Genomic DNA, 22,490 nt, shown 5'->3' with positions numbered 1-22,490 from the left:
TGGATTGCAGTTATAAAGATAACAAAGACAAGTGAATGCATTTCTAGATTCCAGCAGGTCCTTGAATAACATTTTGTTCACCGTCGTTTTGTTAGAACATTGGTGAGCTGTTGTAGGAACCCAACTCTTATTGATATCAACTAGCCTATGGAAAAAGTGGTTTCATCATATGTAATTTCGCTTAAAGCCAAGAACCTACTGCTGATGCTAAGTGAGGACTTACTGTATATAACAAAATGGTGCTTGTGCTCCTTCACATGGTGATCAGTTACTACCCGAACAGAAAACTCTTGAGTTTCTCAAAAGGCATGAGTTCTAGGTACATCTCCTATTGAAAAAGTTACCTGGTAAAATTACTCATTATTCTTACTATACCATACACACAACCAAAGAATGGTAGGTGGCCTTTCAACCTGTCTAGCCGGTTCATGTTCACGAAATGACCTCACGGTTGTTCCTATGCTAGAAAAATGGTGTTCAGTCACCTCACCATATCTACATTAGGCCTTTGGTCACTTTATTTACAAATACCTGTTTCACCAGAATAGTGATTCCAATGTTTTTCATGGATGTTTTCATTAGAGCCAGAAAAGAAATCTCTCTCTTTGACAAAATACTGCCTCAAAGAATCATATATCTCAATCCACTGGAGGCATAAAACTGCACCCTGCTATGGATACAGAAAATAGAGCTGTACCCTGGTTCTATTGTCCAGTGTATAAAGCAGAACATTAGAGAGGCCATTAATTTTACATGACAGGTATTCCTAAAGTCAAAATTAAAATCTTATATTATGAGCATGAAAGGCACTGAAAAGCAGGCGGGATTCAGGCATCTATAATCAGCGTCAGGAACAAGCTGACACAAAAATACATCTGTAGAACGTATTAATTTAATCCCTTTTAATGCAAGGATTGTTGAACACAAAGGCACCATGCGTTGAACATTAGGGCAGTGGTATGTTTTTCCAAGTTGGCGCGAACTGCGGCACATCCAGTCTCATGTGCCACCGCTGCCTAAGGGAGTTATTTTCTGCCGTGATTGGAATTGAGACTTTCTGGCAGCGAGCCAAGACCTCAATAGCAATCTGGCACTCTATTTTTAAAAAATATAATGCCCAAATAAATGGCCAAAGCAAAGCCAGAATACTGCAGTGAAATCTGCTTATCTTTCCTTTTCTATAATTTCATCTTTGGGAAGGGAAAGATCTGGTCTACTATACATTTGGGGTATTTTCATAGCATTAAAAATATCACTATTGCCCTAACCTGTTTGGCTCAGTGGATAGAGCGTCAGCCTGTGGACTGAAAGGTCCCAGGTTCGATTCCGGTCAAGGGCATGTACCTTGGTTGTGGACACATCCCCACTTCAGGGTATGCAGGAGGCAGCTGATCGATGTTTCTCTCTCATCAATGTTTCTAACTCTCTATCTCTCTCCCCTCCTCTCTGTAAAAGACCAATAAAATATATTTTTTAAAAAAGAAAAAAAAAATCGCTCTTATTTTGGTTCTCTGGCTTTCTGGAAACTTAATTGACTATCATGTGCCTCAGGTAGTAAAGTTTCCAAATGCCTATATGACTTCAATTATAGTTGCTGGCCTTTTCTAAAATTCATTCATGAGAGAAACATGTTCAAGGTGGTCAAGATTATGGTGCAACTTCTTGCAAGTTAAAATAAATGTTAAGGAGCACTTACCATCAGAATGAACCCGGGACGTCTCACATAAGAAGTATGTGAGCCAGGCAAACCGTCAGGAGCATTCAATGCTTCACCGATTCAGGCTTCCTCAGTTTCTCCTCTCAGCCTACCACGCCCTCCCTGGGACCCCACCGCCCCAAGCCTTGGAAGCAGCACTGGTGTAGACACACTGAAGGATCATTCAATTATCCTTTAATTATCAGGCTTGCATGGCCTGGTGGCAGAATTCCCAGTATGACTCCTTATAGTTAAATGAATGAGTGGCTACTCTTGTCCATCCTATCGCTAAGGATCCAAAACCATCTCTTATAAGGACTCTCCACCCACCCAGTCTGCCTCCCAGATGAGTACACGCTATTGCCATTCACGAGTGAGTTTTCCTTCTCACATCCTTTGCACTAAACTCTTGGTAAAGACAAATTTACTTCACTTGGGCTGTCACTCAACACTTTGTCATCCAATCATCATTTGATTAGCTAATTCAATGTCTAGCTAATATTTCTGGTAGAATAGAAGCATGAAGCAGCTTTCACTATAAAACCCCAAACCACATACAGTGATAACCCATATCCTACCCCTTTTAACACCAAAAGAGGCATAAAAAAACCCAAAAACTCTTAAGACTCCCAATGTTCATTTTTTACCTCTAATTGGTTAATGTTCTATCTGGCTCCAAATGCCAAATGCAAAATAAGCATCCTCTCTAAAGGGCAAGTAGAGATGACACAAGCCTTTCCAACACCATTTTCCAACGTGGCAGTAAAGCATAAGAGTTAAGAGTGTGGCTCTGGAGACTACCTGGATTCAAACGCTGTCACCTTGGACACAGTTTGCCCTTGCACTTACTCTGTTTCCTTATCTGTACAATGGGGTTAATAAGAGTATCTACCGCATAGGCTTCACGTGAAGCGTATATAGGAAAAAAGATGGCAAGTACTTAGAACAGTGCTTGGCACACAGTAAGTGCTCAAAAAATGTTAGCTAAAGTGGGAAAGGAAGAGAGTTAGGGACCCCGAAAAAGAAAGAAAGAAAGAAAACAAGACAAAATGAAGACATCCCAAAAGAATACAAACCAAATGCACTGGCAGAAAATGCTAGGGTCCTGGAAGTAGTTATGTCCAAGGCTAAATTTATTTGGAAGATTTTTGTTTGTGTTGCAAATGGCAACAGATGATGAACTGCAGGCTTCCGACCCAGGGACTACGGAGGTTTGCCATTTTAAAGAGATTCCTGCTCCCCGTGACCCGTGGTCCTGTCGTCATGGTGATGACAATGGCAATGAATATTTGAGGACTGTTCCTCATGAGCTGCAAGTGGAGAGGTGACTACCATCCTTACACGATGACATGTGTAATACATACATGCGCGTGCACGCACACAATTCTTACACAAACGCCAAACATAGAAAGCGGGATGAGACAGACAGAAGCCATGGCTGTGAGTCTGAATCTCACTGACCTCTCTCATTGGCTTCCCAGGGGTATTTCTTCCTTTAATAATAGAGAGAGGAAGAGGTAGAGATATCAGAAAGGGGAAAAAATCATGCATATATATACAGTTTCATACCAATTTGCTTCTTTTACCAAACTAATGTTGAGATGACAATTCATTTATTCCCTTCTGAAAAAAATAGAAACAAACAAACAAAAAAACACCCCAAAAGACACATCCAGTCAAATAACCTTTACACACACTTAAATCAGTGTAAACAGATAACACGATCCAGGAGATAGCACTTATAGAATCCATGGTGGTCATGTGGGAAAACTGGATGAGAGCTGGGACAGCATAGAAATCTGACAAATCGAACATTGTTTTTAAGAGCAACTGTAGAATGTCAAGCTTAATGTCAAAAGTCTCAGAATCTCTTTACTCTGGACTTGACAATCAACACACTGAAACATAAACAGTAGTTGTCTTTGTGTGCCCAAACTCCGCACCCCAAATGCAAAGCAGAATATCACATAGATGACACACTCCATCCTTTTCGGAGAATTTGTTCCACCTGGTAGAAGCTGAGCATGCACACAGTGGGACTGGGGGCATTTGAGGAAAAGAAAGAAAAAAGGGGAAGGAGATCAATCCCACTAATGGGCAAGCCACAGAGACGGAGCCAGGAATAAGCCTTCAACTTCCTCATGTCAGCGGGTATCAGGAGACTTGAGAGTCCATGGCTAAAGACCCACCAGCCTTATTCGCTTTGTAGAATCCCACATCTATATGTATGTATTTATTTTTGAAAAGCAGGTTTTGATGAGGAACTTTTTGATGATAATGTAATTGGACAGAAAATTAGAGCCCTTTGACCATACTCCATGCCTTGGGCATGCAATTTCCTTTTAGCTCCTGAGTTTTAAACATGAAATACTACTGGTTTTCAAACTTGGACTTTAGCAAAAATCTTCTACGAAATCCAAGTATTTACAGCAGATAAAAGCAGAACTGTAAGAGATCCATGCCTCCCGACCCCCGACCCATCACACTGAGGAGCTCCAAGACCAAAACTCCCTGAAACAATTTGAGAACTACTAGTCTAGAATGAGGAACTATGGAGCTACCGCTCAAAAACAAATCTTTCAAAACTCAAATTTAGAGCTCAAAACTTCTAGTATATATTTAAAGGTTTTCTAAGTATGATTTTCCTCCCTCCCTCTCTTCCTTCCTTCTGAATTTTCCTGAGTCCGAAATCTCTTAAGAGTATAAAAACTGCTTGACTGACCATGTCCTCATGGCAAAGTGTTCATGAACCTACTCAGGTCAGGAAAGAAATAGGTGCCGGCACCTCAGGTGGGGAGTGGGGGGAATCCCAGTGGTAGGCCCATACCAGATGGCAGGAAAAGGGAACAGAAGAACTTTATTTTATCCTTGATGACTCAAATGAATGCCAGCATGACTTACCTATTCCTTTTAACTCCTTTAGCAAGCTATGTGTGTTTTTTTAATCGTTGTATTTCATAGTTACACTGTCTAGTAGTAGAATTAATTCCTTTCCCCTACAAGATTATGATCTCAAGGGCAGGGGCCACATGTTGCTTACCCACCACTCTATCCACAATACCTTGTATTGCACCTTGATACTATGGGTATTTGATAAATGCTGGTTGAAGTGAATTAGTAGGGTAGCCACTAGGTCATGGCCATGAGTCCTTTGGTGTTTTTGGCAACTTGGCCTTGTGTGCTACCCCTCTACCTTGGATGACAAGAGCTGGTAACTTGTTCTGGCTTGTTTCTCTGGTCTATTTTTTAGAGTTCAGAACTTTCATGAAGGATAGTATTGTTAGATAGCAATATGATTTAGTTCCAGAGTGTAATTACGATTAGGAGAATGATAAATGCTGCATATCTTTATCCATTCTATATCAAGCCATATTCAGAGCTCTGTATCAACTGGGGACTGCCGAATATGCAGCAAATGATTTGGGTTTTGTTTCAGGTACTTCTCCAGGATCTGTATTTTATGTAAATGAGCCTCCCAGAGCCTTGTTAACCCTGATCTCTTTCAAGAGCCTCCCTCATCATTGGGTGGCAATGTGCTCATTAGCATAGTACAAAAGGACTGCCCTCTTTTTCTTTAAAAAAGTTAAAAAAATGTGTTCCACTGTACTAAGCATAGTTCTATACTGATAAGATGCAATACTGAAGAAAATTATTTATCAATCAAGAAATATAAGTACCAGAGCAGAGTTTTATTTCATAAATACATTCTTTGGCAATGAGGTGCCTTAGACATTCACTGAGGCTGTCCATCTGGCAATGTGGGATGTTGTCAGGAAATGAATCAAGAGAAAAAGGGAAATGTGCTAGCACATCCTGAGTCTAAATATAGGGCTTGGTCAGGTCTGGATAAGTCAAGTTTCTCAGGCAGTATGAACTTAAGGTGATTGGTGGTAATTCTTTAATTCAATGTCAGTTTCTGGGTACCATTAGCTTCTTTATCTCAGTCCACTGACCAGTTTGAAAAGTGTAGAATGAGTTCCTTCCTTAGAACTTCTGTTTCGATACAAGTAAAAGAAGATTCTAATGGTCATACTTGAAATATATTGAAGCATGCTGGGTCTTTGATGAACAGGGATATAAATGCATAGTCCATTCAAATGCAGTTTTGATGAGCTCAAAGTTGATCAGCACATAAGCCTGTGGCTGTATGTAATGAGCTAGAATGGATAACAAAATAACAGTGTGAAGCAGGGACTGGCAAACTGTCTTTGTAAAGGCCAGAGAGTAAAGATTTTAGGTTCCCAGGCCACTCTATCCCTGTAGTGACTTTCAGCTCTACCATAGCTACTCTGCCACTATAGTGAGAAATTGTGGTAAACAATATGTAAATGAACGGGTGTGGCTCTGTACCAATAAAACTTTATTTACAAAACCAGGATCTGGACTCATGGACTGTAGTTTGCAGGCCCCAAGTGTAAAGGAATGAGAGCTAAAATCCTTCATGGAGGCAGAAAGGAAACACAGTGGTTCCTGCTTCTGCCCTGGTTCTTTACGTTTTTCTTCCATTAAAGAATCACAGATAAGACTTGAATTTTAAAGGACGGCAGGTTTTGCAAAGCTGCTGGGTTGCTAATTTAGAGGCATGTCACAGAATTTATGTGGGCTTATTTGGAAGGGACAGGAAGTATGAGAGTGACAGGCTGCTATGGGTTGTTGGGGATAAAATTTATGTGGCACAGGTCAGCAGGTAAGTGATTATACAAGCGGCAGAAATACCTGCAAAGTATTGCTAATTGCTTCCTGAATTATCTTGCTGTACTAAGAGCTTATGTTGGATCCTCGCATTCATTAATCTATGTACAGTGGCACCTTATTTTGAGAAAGCCCAATATCATACTGCTGACTAGGGAAGCGCTTCTTTCATGAATGTGCATACATATAAAAATACCTTTGTTAGACTGCTAAATAATCAGATGTGTGTGGGCAAGTAACTTAAAGAATTTAAAATTATGTTTATTGTTCATTCTACCCATGTAGTATTCCTAAAGAATAACGGTGGAGATTTAGAAAGTGTTTACAGAAGATAATGATTTCTATTACACTGGAATTCAACTTCTACATATACTTTTATAGAGAGATGGACATATTATAGATAGATAAATAGATGAGATAGAAATTGGTTAACATCCTGTGTTTAATATACATTGAGCCACTCAAATCTCCCAAGTGGCTGTGAACAGCCAACTATATATATCTAGAGATTAATCAGGAAAGATATAATCACAAAGCTAAATATGAACCCATCCACACCTTGAACACCCTGCCGTTTATATTGGCTATTATGCAGGACAGTTTCGCCATCAGCTTATCACTACATGGAGAAGCATATAATCCCTTTATTAATTTGGATAACAGTTTAGTAAGGCCATTGAGAGAAGACCAGAAGGCTAATTTAACTTGCTGACTGGCCATGAACCAGGCACTTAACTTCTTTGGGCTTCCAGGTACTTTTAATGAAAATGAAAGATGAAGGTTAGCTGATACTTTAAGACTTGACCTCTGAGTCAAAACTGTGGCAGAGGGCAACAAAGAAATTGTAAATTTAAATTACACAGTAACTCCCCTACCTATATACTTTATATTTATGGAAAACATAATATAGTTAATATAGTTTTTTTTTTAAAAAAGTATTTCCCTCTGTGGGCAATTACCTAGCAGGGTTAAGTAAACCACGAGGTGGTATTCAAGAGCACATTTCCACTAAATGTCAGACCTTGGGCCCAGACATCTGTTCTGAGTTACTCAAACAGCTGTCCAAAACAGCTGTAGTAACCGTGAACTTCATTTTTTGTAACACAACATCGGGAACATGGGTGGCAGGCTTAGAATCAAAGCACAATACCCTCTAAGACATTAGCAAGGTCTTGGCAGAAATTTGCATGGTAAAAATTCTAAAATTTCATTTTCCTTAAAAGTATATCCACCTGGGTAAGAAAAACTGAGATTGCTTAGGTCAATAGTTTTAAACCACTGGATCAGAAAATCAATTTAGTGGGTTGCAAGCAGCAGTTTATTTTTCAGTAGATAACACATAGGAATAGTGTGAATTATATGTAGTATGGTAAGAACTGCTGCTTGAAACGTTTGCTTCTGATCTTTGTATGTACAGGGTGGGGCAATAGTAGATTTATAGTTGTTCATATGAAAAATAATACAAGAATAAACTCTGTTTCTCATACTCACAACTGTAAACCCACTTTTGCCTACCCTGTACATGTGACTATAAACGTGTATGTGTGGTGTATATATAGATGTTCCCATTAAACCCTACCATGTATTTATATTTTCTCTATTCTTTAAAAATGAGAAATGCTTTTAGTTAGAAATAAGACATACAGAAATACACTTTGGAGAGTATGTTGATAATATTTTTGCAGTGACACTTTTTATCCTTTGAAATTAGGGAGAAAAAATGTGATGTGCCTTATAAGAAATATATATTTGGTCTTTGTCCTTCCCTAGCACAGAAATGCTAAAACCCTCGGAATTTCCTCTGATGAGAAGCATCAAGGTGCCTTTTATGTTAATGAGCACCTAGAGATGGAGGCTGGGAGCCAACTATGTGATTAGAGCAGTGGTTCTCAACCTTCTGGCCCTTTAAATACAGTTCTTCATGTTGTGACCCAACCATAAAATTATTTTCGTTGCTACTTCATAACTGTAATGTTGCTACTGTTATAAATCGTAATGTAAATATCTGATATGCAGGATGGTCTTAAGCGACCCCTGTGAAAGGGTCATTCGACTGCCTAAGGGGTCGCGACCCACAGGTTGAGAACCGCTGGATTAGAGGGTTGGAACTTTCGATCCTACCCCCAGACTGCAGGGTTAGGAGAGGGGATGAACATTAGGTTCAATCACAAGTAGCCAATGAGTTCATCAATGAGACGTATGTAATGAAGCCTCCATAAAAATCCAAAATGATGTGGTTTGGGCCGCTTTTGTGTTAACGAACACATGGAGATTTGGGGAGAGTGGAGCTCCCAGAGGACCTGGAATCTCCATGCTGCTTCCCCATACCTTGCCCTATGCATCTCTTCCTGCTGGCTGTTCCTGAGTTAAATGCTTTTCTAATAAACAGGTGATCTAATAAGCAACTCGTTTTTGCTGTGTTCTGGGAGCCCCTTAAGAACGTTAATCTAACCCAAAGGAGGGGGTCCATTTTGTAGGACTGAGTCATGAACCTGTGGGATGTGATTCGACCTCCAGGTAGATAGTGTCCGAATTGAGCTGCAGTGTAGGATTCCCAGCTGGTGTCAGAGGATTGCCTGTTGTTGTTGTGGAGGAAACCCCCACACATTGGGATTGGGTGCAGAATCATAAAAAGGCCTATAATAAGGCCAAGTTTGGCAGGAAGTAGCAAGAAAAGTAAAAATGTCAAGGTCATAGCATTACAAAATACCAGACAGATCTAGCTCCTTGTCTACTCTCTTATTATTTTTGTTTGATCGTGTTTTCCTCAGGAAAATGATGTCATTCTCAAAGGCCATCACAGTACTACTGAGTAAGTAGGAACTTACTTGAAGGAATTGATATCAGATAAGGCCTCCTTATACCGTATTTGAAAACTCCAATCAGCACTCAGGGGACGATATTGCTTCCATAAGTGCTAATTTAGTAAACACTATGCAGGCGGCCTGAATAGTTGCCCAAGTTTCCATATAAGTAAATCCACATCATACAAATAGCATCACAGATGCGAATTACCAGCTATCATAGCGGAGGAAACATATTTCTAGTCTTGCACGTGGCTACTTCCACACCCATGTGGTATCCAGCTTTAAGGGCTCTGCCAGGGGATGCAGGGAGAGGATGCCAAGGATTTCACCTTCAAGACACTTAGGATGGCCCAGCTGGTTTGGCTCAGTGGATAGAGCGTCGGCCTGCAGACTGAAGGGTCCCAGGTTTGATTCTGGCCAAGGGCACATGCCCGGGTTGTGGGCTCAATCCCCAGTAGGGGTTGTGCAGGAGGCAGCCAATCAATGATTCTCTCTCATCATTGATGTTTCTCTCTCTCTCCCTCTCCCTTCCTCTCTGAAATCAATAAAAATATATTTTTAAAAAGACACAGGATGGACCAGAGACCCAGTACAAAAGGTTGCTATGGGGAATCAGCCATGAGCCCTGCTCTAGCCTCTCCTCTGCTAGATTCTAGTTGTTTAGATGTGAAATAAATGCCCAGGGCACCAACATATAACCACTAACTTCCCACAGAGCAGGTAACTCACTTTCAGTCTAAGGGGCTGAGATGAGAGAGTGTCCATGACCTTCAAGGGAAAGCGTGGGTCCATGGAATGTGTGTGAGATGTTGAGGCCCAAAGTCCCTGCCCAACCAGTAGCTGTGTGATTTTGAAGAAGACACTTGCTCAGTCTGAAGCTAACCTCCTATTTATCTAAAAGGGTGCTTTTAGGGTTCATCGTGTCGTAGACATCTCCATTACAGCAATAATAGTACTGTACTGTGATTTGAACTTTGGAAATCTGCATCCACTGTGGACCATGAGCACCTAGAAGACAAGGAACTTGACATTTCTTCATTGCATCCCTAACCCCCTCCACTGGTCCATAGTAGGTGCTGGTAAAAGCTGGCAGGATAAAGGTGAAAGCATGTGATTTATGTCAAACTGGCATATGGTCTCATTATGATTCATAGCATCTGGGGAGAGAAGACAGCTAAGATAGTCAGGATGGGGATGAGAGTGGTGGGTGTGGGGTGGGTGGAAGACAGATACGATTTTTATCTGTTAGAATCAACATATCAGAGATGCTCTGTGGTAGAAAGATGGCTCGTGCAGATGTTTAAAATTAGCTTCCCCTGACGGTTCCTTAGCAACCCTCTATCAGAACATTATTGCTTTTAATGTGCACTGCACTACGTTTACTCATACATTGAGTAGCTAGGAAATGGCCATTGTGCACCAAGAGTGAACAAAAAGATAGGACTCAAAACACCCTCGTCAGCGCCCTTAGGGAGAGGAACAAATAGCCAGATTCTCTGGAGCCCTTCCCTCTTGGGCTGCCCATTAGGGGTGCCAATCACTGGCCACAAAGCCTTGTGTTTTCCCTCTTTGGCTTCTCCTGGCTTTCCTTTGTTTGCTCACAGGCATTGGCTGCCATTCTTTTTATTCACTGAAGGGAAGTGGGTCAGTGACTTTGTTTTACGTCAGGGCAGTAAACTTAAAGAAAAACTCCAAAAAATTAACAGCAGCAGCACAGTACCTCCTTGGATGAGGCAAAACATCTAAAGCTCATATGGGCTAGAGGGAAAATATGTTGGGGGAAAATGCTCTTTTTGAATAAGGGGCTAAGTATACAAGGTCAAAGTGATGGGGAGAAAGAAATTAAAGGCGTTAATAATGTCAATGCCGCCCTAGCCGGTTTGCTCAGTGGATAGAGCGTCGGCCTGTGGACTAAAAGGTCCCGGGTTCGATTCCGGTCAAGGGCATGTACCTTGGTTCCGGGCACATCCCCAGTAGGAGGTGTGCAGGAGGCAGCTGATCGATGTTTCTAACTCTCTATCCCTCTCCCTTCCTCTCTATAAAAAATCAATAAAATATATTTAAAAAAATAATTTCAATGCCTTTCTTTGTGAAGGTAGTATTCCATCTCTGGAAGTAAAAAAAGTAACAAAATAGTATATAAAAATTTAAATCTACTTATATTTAAATGATGGGATAAGACACAATTTTTAAATAAAAAGGGCAACAAATTGCAAGTTAGAGTTCCCACCACCACTGTATACCAGGCATATCCTGGACTCACTGTATTGTATAGCAATCTGTATGTCCCTGGCAAAGGCACCATTAGGGCACTAATTTCCTCGTCTGTAAAAGTTACATAATTGCTCTTACGTAAAAGCTACCTCATAATTAACTCTGCAGAGTAATGTGCAAAGCATGTAATATACTTTTGAAATGCAAGTTAGTATTCTATAATTCCAGAATCATCTAGATTACACAGGTATTTAATTTTAACCAGAATCTATGACCAGAAAGTTCAGTCATCCAAACCAGAAATTCACATTTAAAAACAAAATCTTCTCACAGTGATTCCAAATTGGCATTCTGTCAGCATATGTTTATTAAATGTGGAAAACGGACATACTAGCTGGGTATTTCCGATAGTGGCCTAACTCCAGTAAGTCTGAGTTACCGCCAGGTAGTGCAGCTTACCTCTTGAACTAGGGAAGGAATTGTTGAGTTGCTCCATCACTTCCTCTAACCCTGTGCTTGTGTCCTGGGGAGGACTCAGAAGATCTTCCTCACCTTAATGAAAGCAAACACAAACAATTGAAAATTATACTTCAGGAAAAAATTAGAGATACTAGAGAAAAGGCCCATGATTGCATCTAGAAATCCATTAAAAATTCATTTCCACTTGTTCATAAATAATGTAAATAAAAATACCCCTTTAAGCTTACTAATTAGGAAACAACTCCTTAAAGGGAAAAAGAATTCTATATGGGGATTTATCTATGTCATTATCTTTGCAGAAGAAAACTGTACATCTGTTTAAAGTTTAAGATAAAGTTGACATAGGTTTTTTGTATCCTATTAACAAAGGTGAGACATTTTTCTTTGTAATAAAAATTATTATTGGACACTTGCAGTGTATTTTCAACACAAAAGAAAATAAGACTGTGACATTTTGCATTTAAGAAGGTAAGAAAGAAAGGAGTGCAGACACTGAGTATTTTCACCACTTTTTCCTTTGACATTTAACCAAAAATACAAACAAAAATGAAGTACCTTTAAAGTCCAATGTAACAGGAAGAAATAAAAGTTGTATGTGACTTATATAGGTGATAAAATATTAATATTTGAAGAACTGTGGATATGGGGAATAGTGGGGAGTTACATTCCTTTCCTCTTTGTTACATGGGACTACTTTATCATAATATTGTTTTTGGAGGCTAATAAGGGGAAACTTTTTTTTAATTTTTGAGAATTTGTTTATGTGAGGAGAGAATGGTGATTTGGAAGGCAAAAAAATGTAGGGATGTATGGTTTTCCTCAGGGAATGAGAGTTTCCTTGTAGGTTTTGTTGATCTGTGTTCTCTGTTTAGTCACATGTCAAAGAAATACACCTCAAACAGCATTTCAGTAAGGGAAAATTTTCTTAAGTGAAAACAAAACTATTTTGAATTTTGAAGGTTCTTGGAAACTAATTTTTCATAACATTGTCTTCTAACAGTGAAAATAACTTCTCTTCCATCTCACTTTGTTCCAGCATATTATCACTTTCACGTAAAAGACCTTGCTTCAGCAAGTCGCCAATAAGGAAGGAAATCTAGTTTCACATCTGATCAGGAAATGACTGGAGAGCCAGTGATATAATGATTTAAAGATGCTAATATTTAAGGTCCCTGCCACTTAAATTTTCAACTATGATTATCATCCTGCATTTATTAAGTTTTCATCCTTGGTTTTTAAGCGCAAGCTTAAAGAATGCTTGGCAGTGCTCACTATTAAGATAAAATCAGCCTGGCCAGCATGGCTCAGTGGTTTGAGCGTTGACCTATGAACCAGATGATCACAGTTCTACTCCAAGGTGATTCCCACAAACATGCATAAAACTCCCTTTTTGATTATTAGCTATAACTGTCATGGCTTGTTTGAAGTTGGCCCCCAAAAATGACTGGAACATTTTTTAAATGAATGTTTCAAAATAAGGACAATCAAAGTTAAAATATACCCTGATATAGCATAATGTGATAGACACTGAGGAAGTGGAGAAAAAAGAAGTGAAATGACTCAAAGTTAATCTGGGAAAAAAGAAATGGAATGGTTTGGTATGGGCAAGATCTTTTTAAAGTCTTCTGAAACTCAGCAAGATGTTAGGCTTTCTTGAAAGGATGACAACTCATCTGACTCACTTCCCTTTCCTCAATTCAAATGATGATTTTCCTACTTGCTTAAGAAATGACTTTAGCCAGAACCTATGCAGAAAAGACCTAAGAAACCTTATTCCTGTAATTTTGCTTACACCTAAGCAAAGTATTTTCTCTTTATACAAAAGGGAACTATGTACTAGAAAATTATTCTCTTAAAAAGGGGTCTGTGTATTAGCAACTATGCCCATCATTATTTTTCTTTGGATTACTTAAATCACATATAATGTTTTTAACCAATTTCCAACTTGATGTGTGATTACTTCATGACATGTTTTTTTCTGCTTTCCTCCAGTTTTTCAGAAGAAAAGAAAAGATTTATCTAGTACTTGATGTTAGCTTCAATTACTTTTAAAATTATATTTGGGGAGGATGGTTTCAATTTTACATTAAAATGCTGTGTATAAGTTCTTTAATTATGGTATACAATGATAACAGTGATTATTAGCCAGTCAGTGTTCAATGGTGGTGAAAAATATTAAAATTAATAGCTAATATTCTTTTATCTCATTGTGGTTACAAATTGCATTTCCCTGATGATTAGTGATGTTAAGCACCTTTTCATGTACCTGCTGGCCATCTGTGCTGCTTCTTTGGGAAAATGTCTATTCAGATCTTGTGCTCATTTTTGAATAAGATTTTTTTTCTATTGAATTGTATGAGTTCTTTATATATTTTGGATATTAACTCCTTATCAGATATATGATTTGCAAATACTTTGTCCCATCCCATAGGTTGCCTTTTTATTTGGTTGATGGTTTCCTTTGCTGTAAGAGCACATTTTATTTGACGTAGTCACACTTACTATTGCTTTTGTTGCCTTTGCTTTGATGTCAACTCCAAAAATTTCATCACCAAGACTGATATCAAGGAGCTTACTGCCTACCTTTCTCCAAGGGGTTTTATGGTTTCAAGTCTTATGTCCAAGCCCTTAATCCATTTTGAGCTGATTTTTCGATACAAGATAGTGGTCTTCTTTCATTCTTCTGCATGTGGATACCCAGTGTTCCCAACACCACTGACTGATGAGACTATCTTTACCCATTGTATGTTGTTGGCTACTTTGTTGTAAATAAATAGACTATGTATGCATGCATTTATTTCTGGGCTCTATTCTGTTCTGTTCATCTATGAGTCTGTTTTTATGCTAATACTATATTATTTTGACTACTATGGCTTTGTCATATAGTTTGAAATGAGGAAGTACAATGCCTCCTGCTTTGGTCTTCTTTCTCGGGATTGGTTTGGCTATTCAGGATCTTCTGTGGTCATGTTTGAAGGCAGTAAAAAATTGGGTTGCAGAGGAAAGTGGATTTTGAATACCATGCTAAGGAGTAAGAACTTTATTCTGTAGGCAAACAGGAGTCACAACATATTTAAGGAGAAGAATAATATACAATCTGAATGTTAGGAGAGTAACTGGAAACATCTGGAAGATGGCTTGAAAAGGGAGAGGGACAAAAAAAAGAGAAACCAATTAGGAGAGTACTCATATTGTCTGTTCAGTTGATCACATAATGAAGGCTAAATTTGGGCAGAAATACTGAACTGAAGAGTTCTGCTCTTTATAAGAGAGGTAAAACAGATTGACCTTGATGATTTAACTGATGATGGTAGGACTTAGCTAAAGAAATTAAGGAAAGGATTGGTTTTAGAAGTGATGGATATATTTAGTGCCTGGTTGTGGTGATCATATTATGGGGTGTATACATATGTCCAAGTTCATCCAAATGCATATATTAAATGTATGCAATTTTTGTATATCAATTATACTTCAAGGGAGCTTAAAAGTAAAAGAAAGTAGATAAAGGGACAAAGTGTGAAAAAGACTGCTTTTGTGTAGTTTGGAAAATTGGAAGAAATGTTCTGGAGGTTGACCAGGATTTCAAATTTTATATTTCTATCCAGAAGACACTCAGTAGAGAGATTTAGGACTCATGGTTATCAACATGGCAGATGCCAAGAAATGGAAGTAGTGCCAAAAAGAGTAAAGGGGAAGGAGAGAGAATGTTAGGAAAGCCTTCAGGTGATGAGCTGAGAAAGATACAGCATCACCTATGTAGTAATTGCTTATAAAATATTTAACTAAACAAGCAGACAAATGCAAATTGAGGAACATTCTACAGAACAACTGGTTTGACCTCTTCTAAAATGTCACTGCCATGAAAAATGTAGAGAGCCTGGGGAAGTGTTCTAGATTAAAGGAGACTAAAGAGACATGGTAACTAGATGCACAGCATGACCTTGGTTGGATGCTGAATGAAAAAAAAAGCAAAAAGCTATACAGAATATCATTGGCAGAACTGGGGCTATTTGAATTTTAAATTATGTATTAGATAATAGTATTGTATCAGTGTTAATTTCCTGAGTGTGATAATTCTATTACAGTCATGTATGCAAAGATCTTTCACCTTGGAAGATACATGTTGAAGGATTTAGGAGTAAAGTGTCATTATGCATGAAACATAATCATTAAGTGGGCTAGTGAAATGAGAAACAAATCAATAAACTCTACACATGCATAAAATATGCACATAAAATATAAATATATACAGTATATATAAAGCTGTTAACATATAGATATACAAAATAGATGTGACTATAAATAAATAAAGCAAAGGTGGCAAAAACACTGAATTAACTGCAATTCTGCCATAAGTTTGAAATTGTTCTAAATCAGAAGCTAAGGAGTCGTTAGACATAAGGAGTCGTTAGGAAGTCAAAGGCTCCTGTGTGTGTAGCTCATGAAAGCCAAGAGAACATAACTGTTAATTTCTATTTCTTTGTCTGTCTTTTCCAATAGAATGTAAGCTTTGTTAGGACACACATATAGTGCACAGAGACTTACCAGTGATAAGTATTTCATGCTTTGAGGAAGCACTCCACTCATTACATAGATCACCTACTATGAATTCACCCATATTTCACTTTAAAAAGGTCATTGGGGTTGTTCATTTAAAAAATGTAACTCTCTATCCAGAATATGGTTCATAGACTTTGGCACATAGACCTTCAAAATATGAGGACACCCACTGCATTTGTTTAAATACCTGTGGGCATCCTTCAAGAAGATGGTTTGGTTTTTTTTTTCTTCTTAAATGAAGTTGCCTTATACATTTAAAAAAATCTCCTTTGAATTCAGTCTTTACTCTCAGAGAACAAACTTAACGAAAGAGCCTAACCCATTTTATACTGGCACGTTATCTCAGCCTATCCCAGCCTCCAGAATATAGCAGTTTTGTCCTTGGATTCAAGTTCTACCACAATCTTCTTGGCTCCACAAATCATCAGGACCGGGGCCTGATGTGCACTTTACCTTGGGTGCTTTCATGGGCACGCTGCCTCTTTGCGGGTGTTGACATGCCTAAATAATTAATGCTTCTAAGCACCCAGGGCTCTGGGTCTCACGGCTAAAATATGTGACTCAGTTTCATATGCTTTGCTTACTTCAAAAAAGGGGAAAACCCTGCAGTAGGAAATAACAACAGTGGTTCTAAAACTCAGTTGTTTGGGGGAATTTATGGAGTTTTCAAAGGCACATAGTATCTTTGCATATACTGAGCAATCTTTTACAGACCCAACCGTCTGCTAGCTATCTTCAGATCTCATGTGGAGACAACAAATCTAACGCAGAGATTGCCCTAAATTACTAAGGTGTGGGAAAGCTAGGAAAACAACATCAAACATTTTCTCTTCCTTCACAATGCTTTGCCCAGAAATGATATTAGATAATTCAGTCGATGATTTGAACATCCCAGCAAGGAGTTCACCCTTTCCAGACCTTAAGAGATAACAAAATCCAGGAGTACCTAAGACAGACACTTACCCATGGATTCTGAAGTTTGACTGCCAACCACCCGGAGCAGCATAGGCTGACTGCTGTCTGACCTCTGAAGAGAGGTAGAAGGCGAGGACACAGTTGTTCCATTCACCTTGGCCTCTGCTTGGGGCTAAGGCATCCAGAAGAAAACAATTATTTTTCATAGTAAACACTCAGATATATAAACATAAAACCATTATAGACATTCAGAACTCAGAAATGACCTTTCCTACTTAGAAACCTCCCAAAGATTATTAAATTTGGGAAATTTCACCATTGATGAGCTCCATGGATATTGTTTTTATGTCTGAGTGTGCCCCTTACGTGGTTGAAAAAAAATCACAGCTTCAGTGAAAAAGGATATATAAAAATCAGCAGACTAAATCATTAAAATATTTAGAAGGTCATGTGAGAATGGTGAAACCATTGGGTGCCACAAAAAATGTAGTGGAGAATTCATACTGTTGTGAAGCAAGATGGAGAAAACATATCCGAAAAGGTAAAATTCTCAGAAAGCCAGGACCATGTGCAGGTAGGGTCTACTACAATGCAGTATCTTACTAGGTTTTCAATGGAGGCTTAAAAATTATATTTTAGAAAACATAAGGAAAAAACCCTAAGATATACCAGAAATTACAGTAATACTAATTGCTAAAAAGAGAGTTCCATTTTAAGAGGTACAATTTTCACTTTTAGAAAACTAGTGGAAACCTTTAGGTACTTTTTTTTAAAGATGAAGTTTAAATCATTCAAATAAAAACATTTTTGTAGGAAACAATCTTGAACAAATAGTAACAAGCACACTAGTTTTCCTTCTCATGTCCCTTGATATCTAGCACATTGCTAGGCACATACTAGGTACTCAACAAATTGGTGCTTATTGCACTTCTCAAAAGGCAGTCTGTTTTTTTAGTTTTACTGAAGAGAAAAAAAGCACGATTTTGTAAATGTCCCAAGTTAAAGAGAGGGGGGCCTCACTTGCTCCAGCAGCTGCCTTAGCCTATGCAGCTGGGACTCCAGCTGTTTATTGTGGTCTTCCAGGATTTGCATCCTGGCTTCCAGGCGGCCTTTGTGTTGACGAAGTAGCTTGGCCTCAGCAATGAGCTCAGCATCCTGGGACTCTGAGGAGAGGTGGGCATCATTTCAGGAGGAGACAGCAGTGGGGACAGGCCTTTGTATTCATGCTGCTGCTTCAGACGATCATATTCTGCTTGCAGATTCCTGTTGGCACCAAAGAAGTAAAAAAAAAAAAAAGAAAGAAAGAAAGAAAGAAAAGAAAAGAAAAAGAAAGGAAAGGAAAAAAAAAGTAAGTTCAGTATCATCACCAGATTTCATATAAAATGGCAGAGATGCACCTGACCACCACCAAACACAAAAGCAAGCAGAAGAGGGGCACTTAATGAATGGATTTTTATGATGATGATCTTAGTAATGCTAAAAAACAAAAATAAAATCAGAAGCGTCTGCCGGGTGTGTGAGGTGAGGTGCTTTTCAACCTTTTATTTTATACAAAAAGCCTCATGAATGCTATGTTCAGACAAGTCAGCAGCAAAAAAAAAATAACCATTTTGTAAATACTTCTCTATAATGTCATGAGATTATAATTTTTATACCTCTATCAACATGGTGGTTTGCATAAAAAACCATCAGCTATTTCAACAGCAATGTATAAGAACATACTAAGAATGTACCCAGGTACCCAACACACTGCTTTAATACATTTAACACTTGCCCTATTGTTTTCAAATCATATTTGAAACAATAAAATATGACAGTTAAAGCTGTAGCTCCCCGACATGCCCTGGTCAATACCATATCAGTCCCTCCTCACCATCGCCCCCAAGGAGGTAATGCCATCCTGAATCCCGTGTCCATCATTACCACGAACATATCCACAAATACTAGGATGAACTTAACAAAGACGCTGATAGTCGGCGGTTTTTTACCTACAAAAATGGCCATTTCATGTAATTCAATCCCATAGCATTATTTTTCACGTTCTTAAACTTTCTGTTTAAGAACTTAATGTTTAAAAATGTACATACCATGCTAAGAGTTGCTTTTTTGCCTTCAACACGGTTTTGATGGGTTATCCATGTTGATGCATAATCATTTGTGATTTTAAGTGCTGTAAGGTATTATTCTGCTGCTTTAATACGCTAACAACATTCTCCTGTCAATGGGCATTTAAGTTTCCAACTTTTCACAATTACAATGATCCAATGAATTCCCTTCTACCTGTCTCCTTGGGTACCTGTTTAAGAGATTCTTTACAGAACATATCCAGATGTGGAATTTTGGGGTCCCAGTAACATTTGCATTGCTACATATTACCAAATTACTCTCCTAAGTGGTTTTCCCAATTTACTCTCTTACCAATAGTGAATGAGATTTTTTATTAAACCACATCTTCATCAAAGACTTGGGGTTATCAAACACTTAAGTATTGGCCAATTTGATGGGTGCATTTTAATTTGTACATCCCTGATTACTGGTGAGGTTGAATTTCTTTTGTGTTAATTGGCTTTTCATGTTTTCTTTACCCATTTCCCCTCTGGATTGTCTTTTTCTCATTAAAGTTCTGGTTATATTCTGGATGCTTATTGTTTTGCCAGCTATGTGCACAACAAATATTATCTCCTACCCATATCTCTGTGTAGCTTACCTTTAACTTTGTTCCTGGCATCCTGTTGTACAAAAAACTTAAATTTTAACATATTACTCCATTTTCTGTTTTTTTTTTTTTTTTTTTTTTAAGTTTTGCTTAAGAAAATCTTCCTTGCACTTACGTAACGTTTAACATTTTGTTCTTCACATTTAGGACTTTACACAGAATCATTTGTGTTTGGTGTTAACATACGATCTACTTTTACTTTCCCCCATAGATAACTTATTAAGCCAGCCCATTCATTGTATAGTTTTCTCCCCCAGTGATTTCTAATGGTATCTCGGCAATTCGTTAAGAGTCCATAAACACACAAGTGTGCTTTTGAGCTCTCTATTCCATTTCGTTGGTTTCTTTGCATGTCTCCGCCCCATGCAGGTGCTACACCACAGCTTTAAATAAGTTGGTGTGTGGTAGACCCTCCTTTTCCCATTGTTCTTGACTTAAAATTGTCTCAGCTCTTCTGACCCCTTTGATCTTCCCTATGATTTTAGTGTCACCTTTTCATACCAAAATTCTTGGTGAAATTTGGGGGTTGAATTACACTGAATTTATCGATTAAACTGGGAAGAACAGACTTCATGTTTTTGAGTCTTCATATCCAGAAGTGTGGGGAAGCTCTTCACTTCTTCTGGTCTCATTTCACATCCATTAATACTGTAGTGTAATTCACTGTGCCTTTTCCTCTAGCTTTTCAGGTTGAATGCTTAAATCATTTTTTTTTATTTTTATGCTTTTCAATAAATATATTTAGGACTACAGATTCCCTTCTTGCTTTAGAATTGCTGGAAATACAATTCCCATTGATGACACTTCTGCTATTTGATACCTGGTGACTGATTAGAACTCTTGGCTACCTTTTTTCCAGTTACAATAAATACCAAAATAAGAGGACAGATTTCTGTTGTTCACAGATGATATTTCATTCAGGTGAGAGAACTTCCTATCCACAAATGTGGAGGACCTATATCTATGAGAAAAGATATGAGATGCAAGTGAGGTGAGAAGAGTTTTCCCATTGTCCCACTGGAGAAAGTAAGATAATCTCATGATCAGGTTTCCTGTTAGGGAAATATTTCCTGTTTTTCAATATCTGGGCAGAGAATGGCATGTCTTCCAAAATGCTTAGTTTCAAAATGATGTATCTTCATATTAAAGAAGAAATAAAATCCAATCTATTCTTTTTTTTAAAGCTCTACCCTATAGCTAATGTTATAAGTTTTCTAGGATTTAAAGTCATGTAGGAAACCAATATATGACTTTTTCATCGACAGGAATATAATCTCCTATCTGTCTTGATTGACATCCCATCAGTTCTCAATCTTCAAGGACAGTTGTGTGTGCAGTTTGTTTTGTAGCAAGCTGCTTTGACAGAGCAGTAATAAGTAGATATTTATCAAAATAAGTTTACCTTCAGCCAGATTCTGCATATAGGTCCTCTGGGTGTGAACCAATGTAAGCAGTTGTCCATATTAATTAAATCCAATCTCTGACCACTTAACTGACAATCATCTAAATGTTTCTGTGAACTTGAAGCAGCATCCAATGTTCACAAGGTTTCACTTGACAGGACTTTTCTTCTATTTTTTCTCCCTTGCAATATTCACTGAAAGAAATTCACCTTCATTGAAATGTTCCAACTGGTACTACCTTCTTATGTAAGGTCCTATTCAGGATTCTTCTTTCCACTCTATCCAGCATCCACAATGTTATTTTTGAAAACACTGTGATACTATCCTGAAGACCATGTATAAAAACAAATTACTATTATCTTGCCACCTACTTTTCACAAAGGTACTGGCATTTTTTAGAGAAGTCTTCCTTGATATCTTGATCCTCTGGGTCTAGTTGTCTACAGATTCTCCTTTAATGAGTTATTTATACGTGCCCTTGTTCAGAAAACGTGGTTTAGTATATACAACACATTACATTTCAGTTTTTATGTTTTCCAGTGAAAAAAAGAAAAGGTCATTTGAATCAGCCAGGGCCTCCCAAAGCTGAGCTGTGAAGAATACCAATTGCTCCTAAGTAGAGCCTTTCTTGCCTTCCCAGATGTTTGAAATTTCTCTCGGGAGACCATTTCCTTAAAAACTCACATCCTTCTTCAGTTCTGGAAGATTTTCAGCTATTACAGCTTCAAACATTGCTTCTCTGCCATTTTATCCATTCTCTTCTGAGACTTCGATTAGGTATATTTTAGAGCCTTGTGGCCAATTCCCAATCTCTTTTAATTGCTCATTTATATTTCTTATCTTTTTCTCTTAGCGCTGTGCATAGTAAAGTCCTCAGAATCATCTTTTAATTCTCTTATCTTCTGTGACTGGGTCTACTCTATCCTGTCTATTGGGTTTCGTAGCTTCAGTAGGGGAGGCCAGGGGAATGTCAAGGGGGGCGGGCAGGGAAAGGAGACATATGTAAT

General features: G+C 38.3%; 1 protein-coding gene across 1 annotated transcript in view; it reads right to left on the bottom strand.

Annotated features, from left to right (window-relative positions):
• Positions 1-22,490, bottom strand: part of DMD (dystrophin) — a gene marked incomplete at its 5' end in the record, with an annotated part of 239,818 nt that overhangs the window by 4,884 nt on the left and 212,444 nt on the right. Inside the window, 4 exon segments of the mRNA XM_015570125.1 lie at positions 11,869-11,961; positions 17,413-17,536; positions 18,385-18,521; positions 18,524-18,627. Coding sequence (XP_015425611.1) covers positions 11,869-11,961; positions 17,413-17,536; positions 18,385-18,521; positions 18,524-18,627 — 458 coding nt within the window.

Source organism: Myotis davidii, unplaced genomic scaffold (assembly GCF_000327345.1).
Source record: "Myotis davidii unplaced genomic scaffold, ASM32734v1 scaffold1246, whole genome shotgun sequence".
In the NCBI taxonomy this organism is placed as follows: domain Eukaryota; kingdom Metazoa; phylum Chordata; class Mammalia; order Chiroptera; family Vespertilionidae; genus Myotis; species Myotis davidii.
Note: the sequence above shows the minus strand (reverse complement) of the source record. Positions and strands in the feature narration are given on the sequence as shown.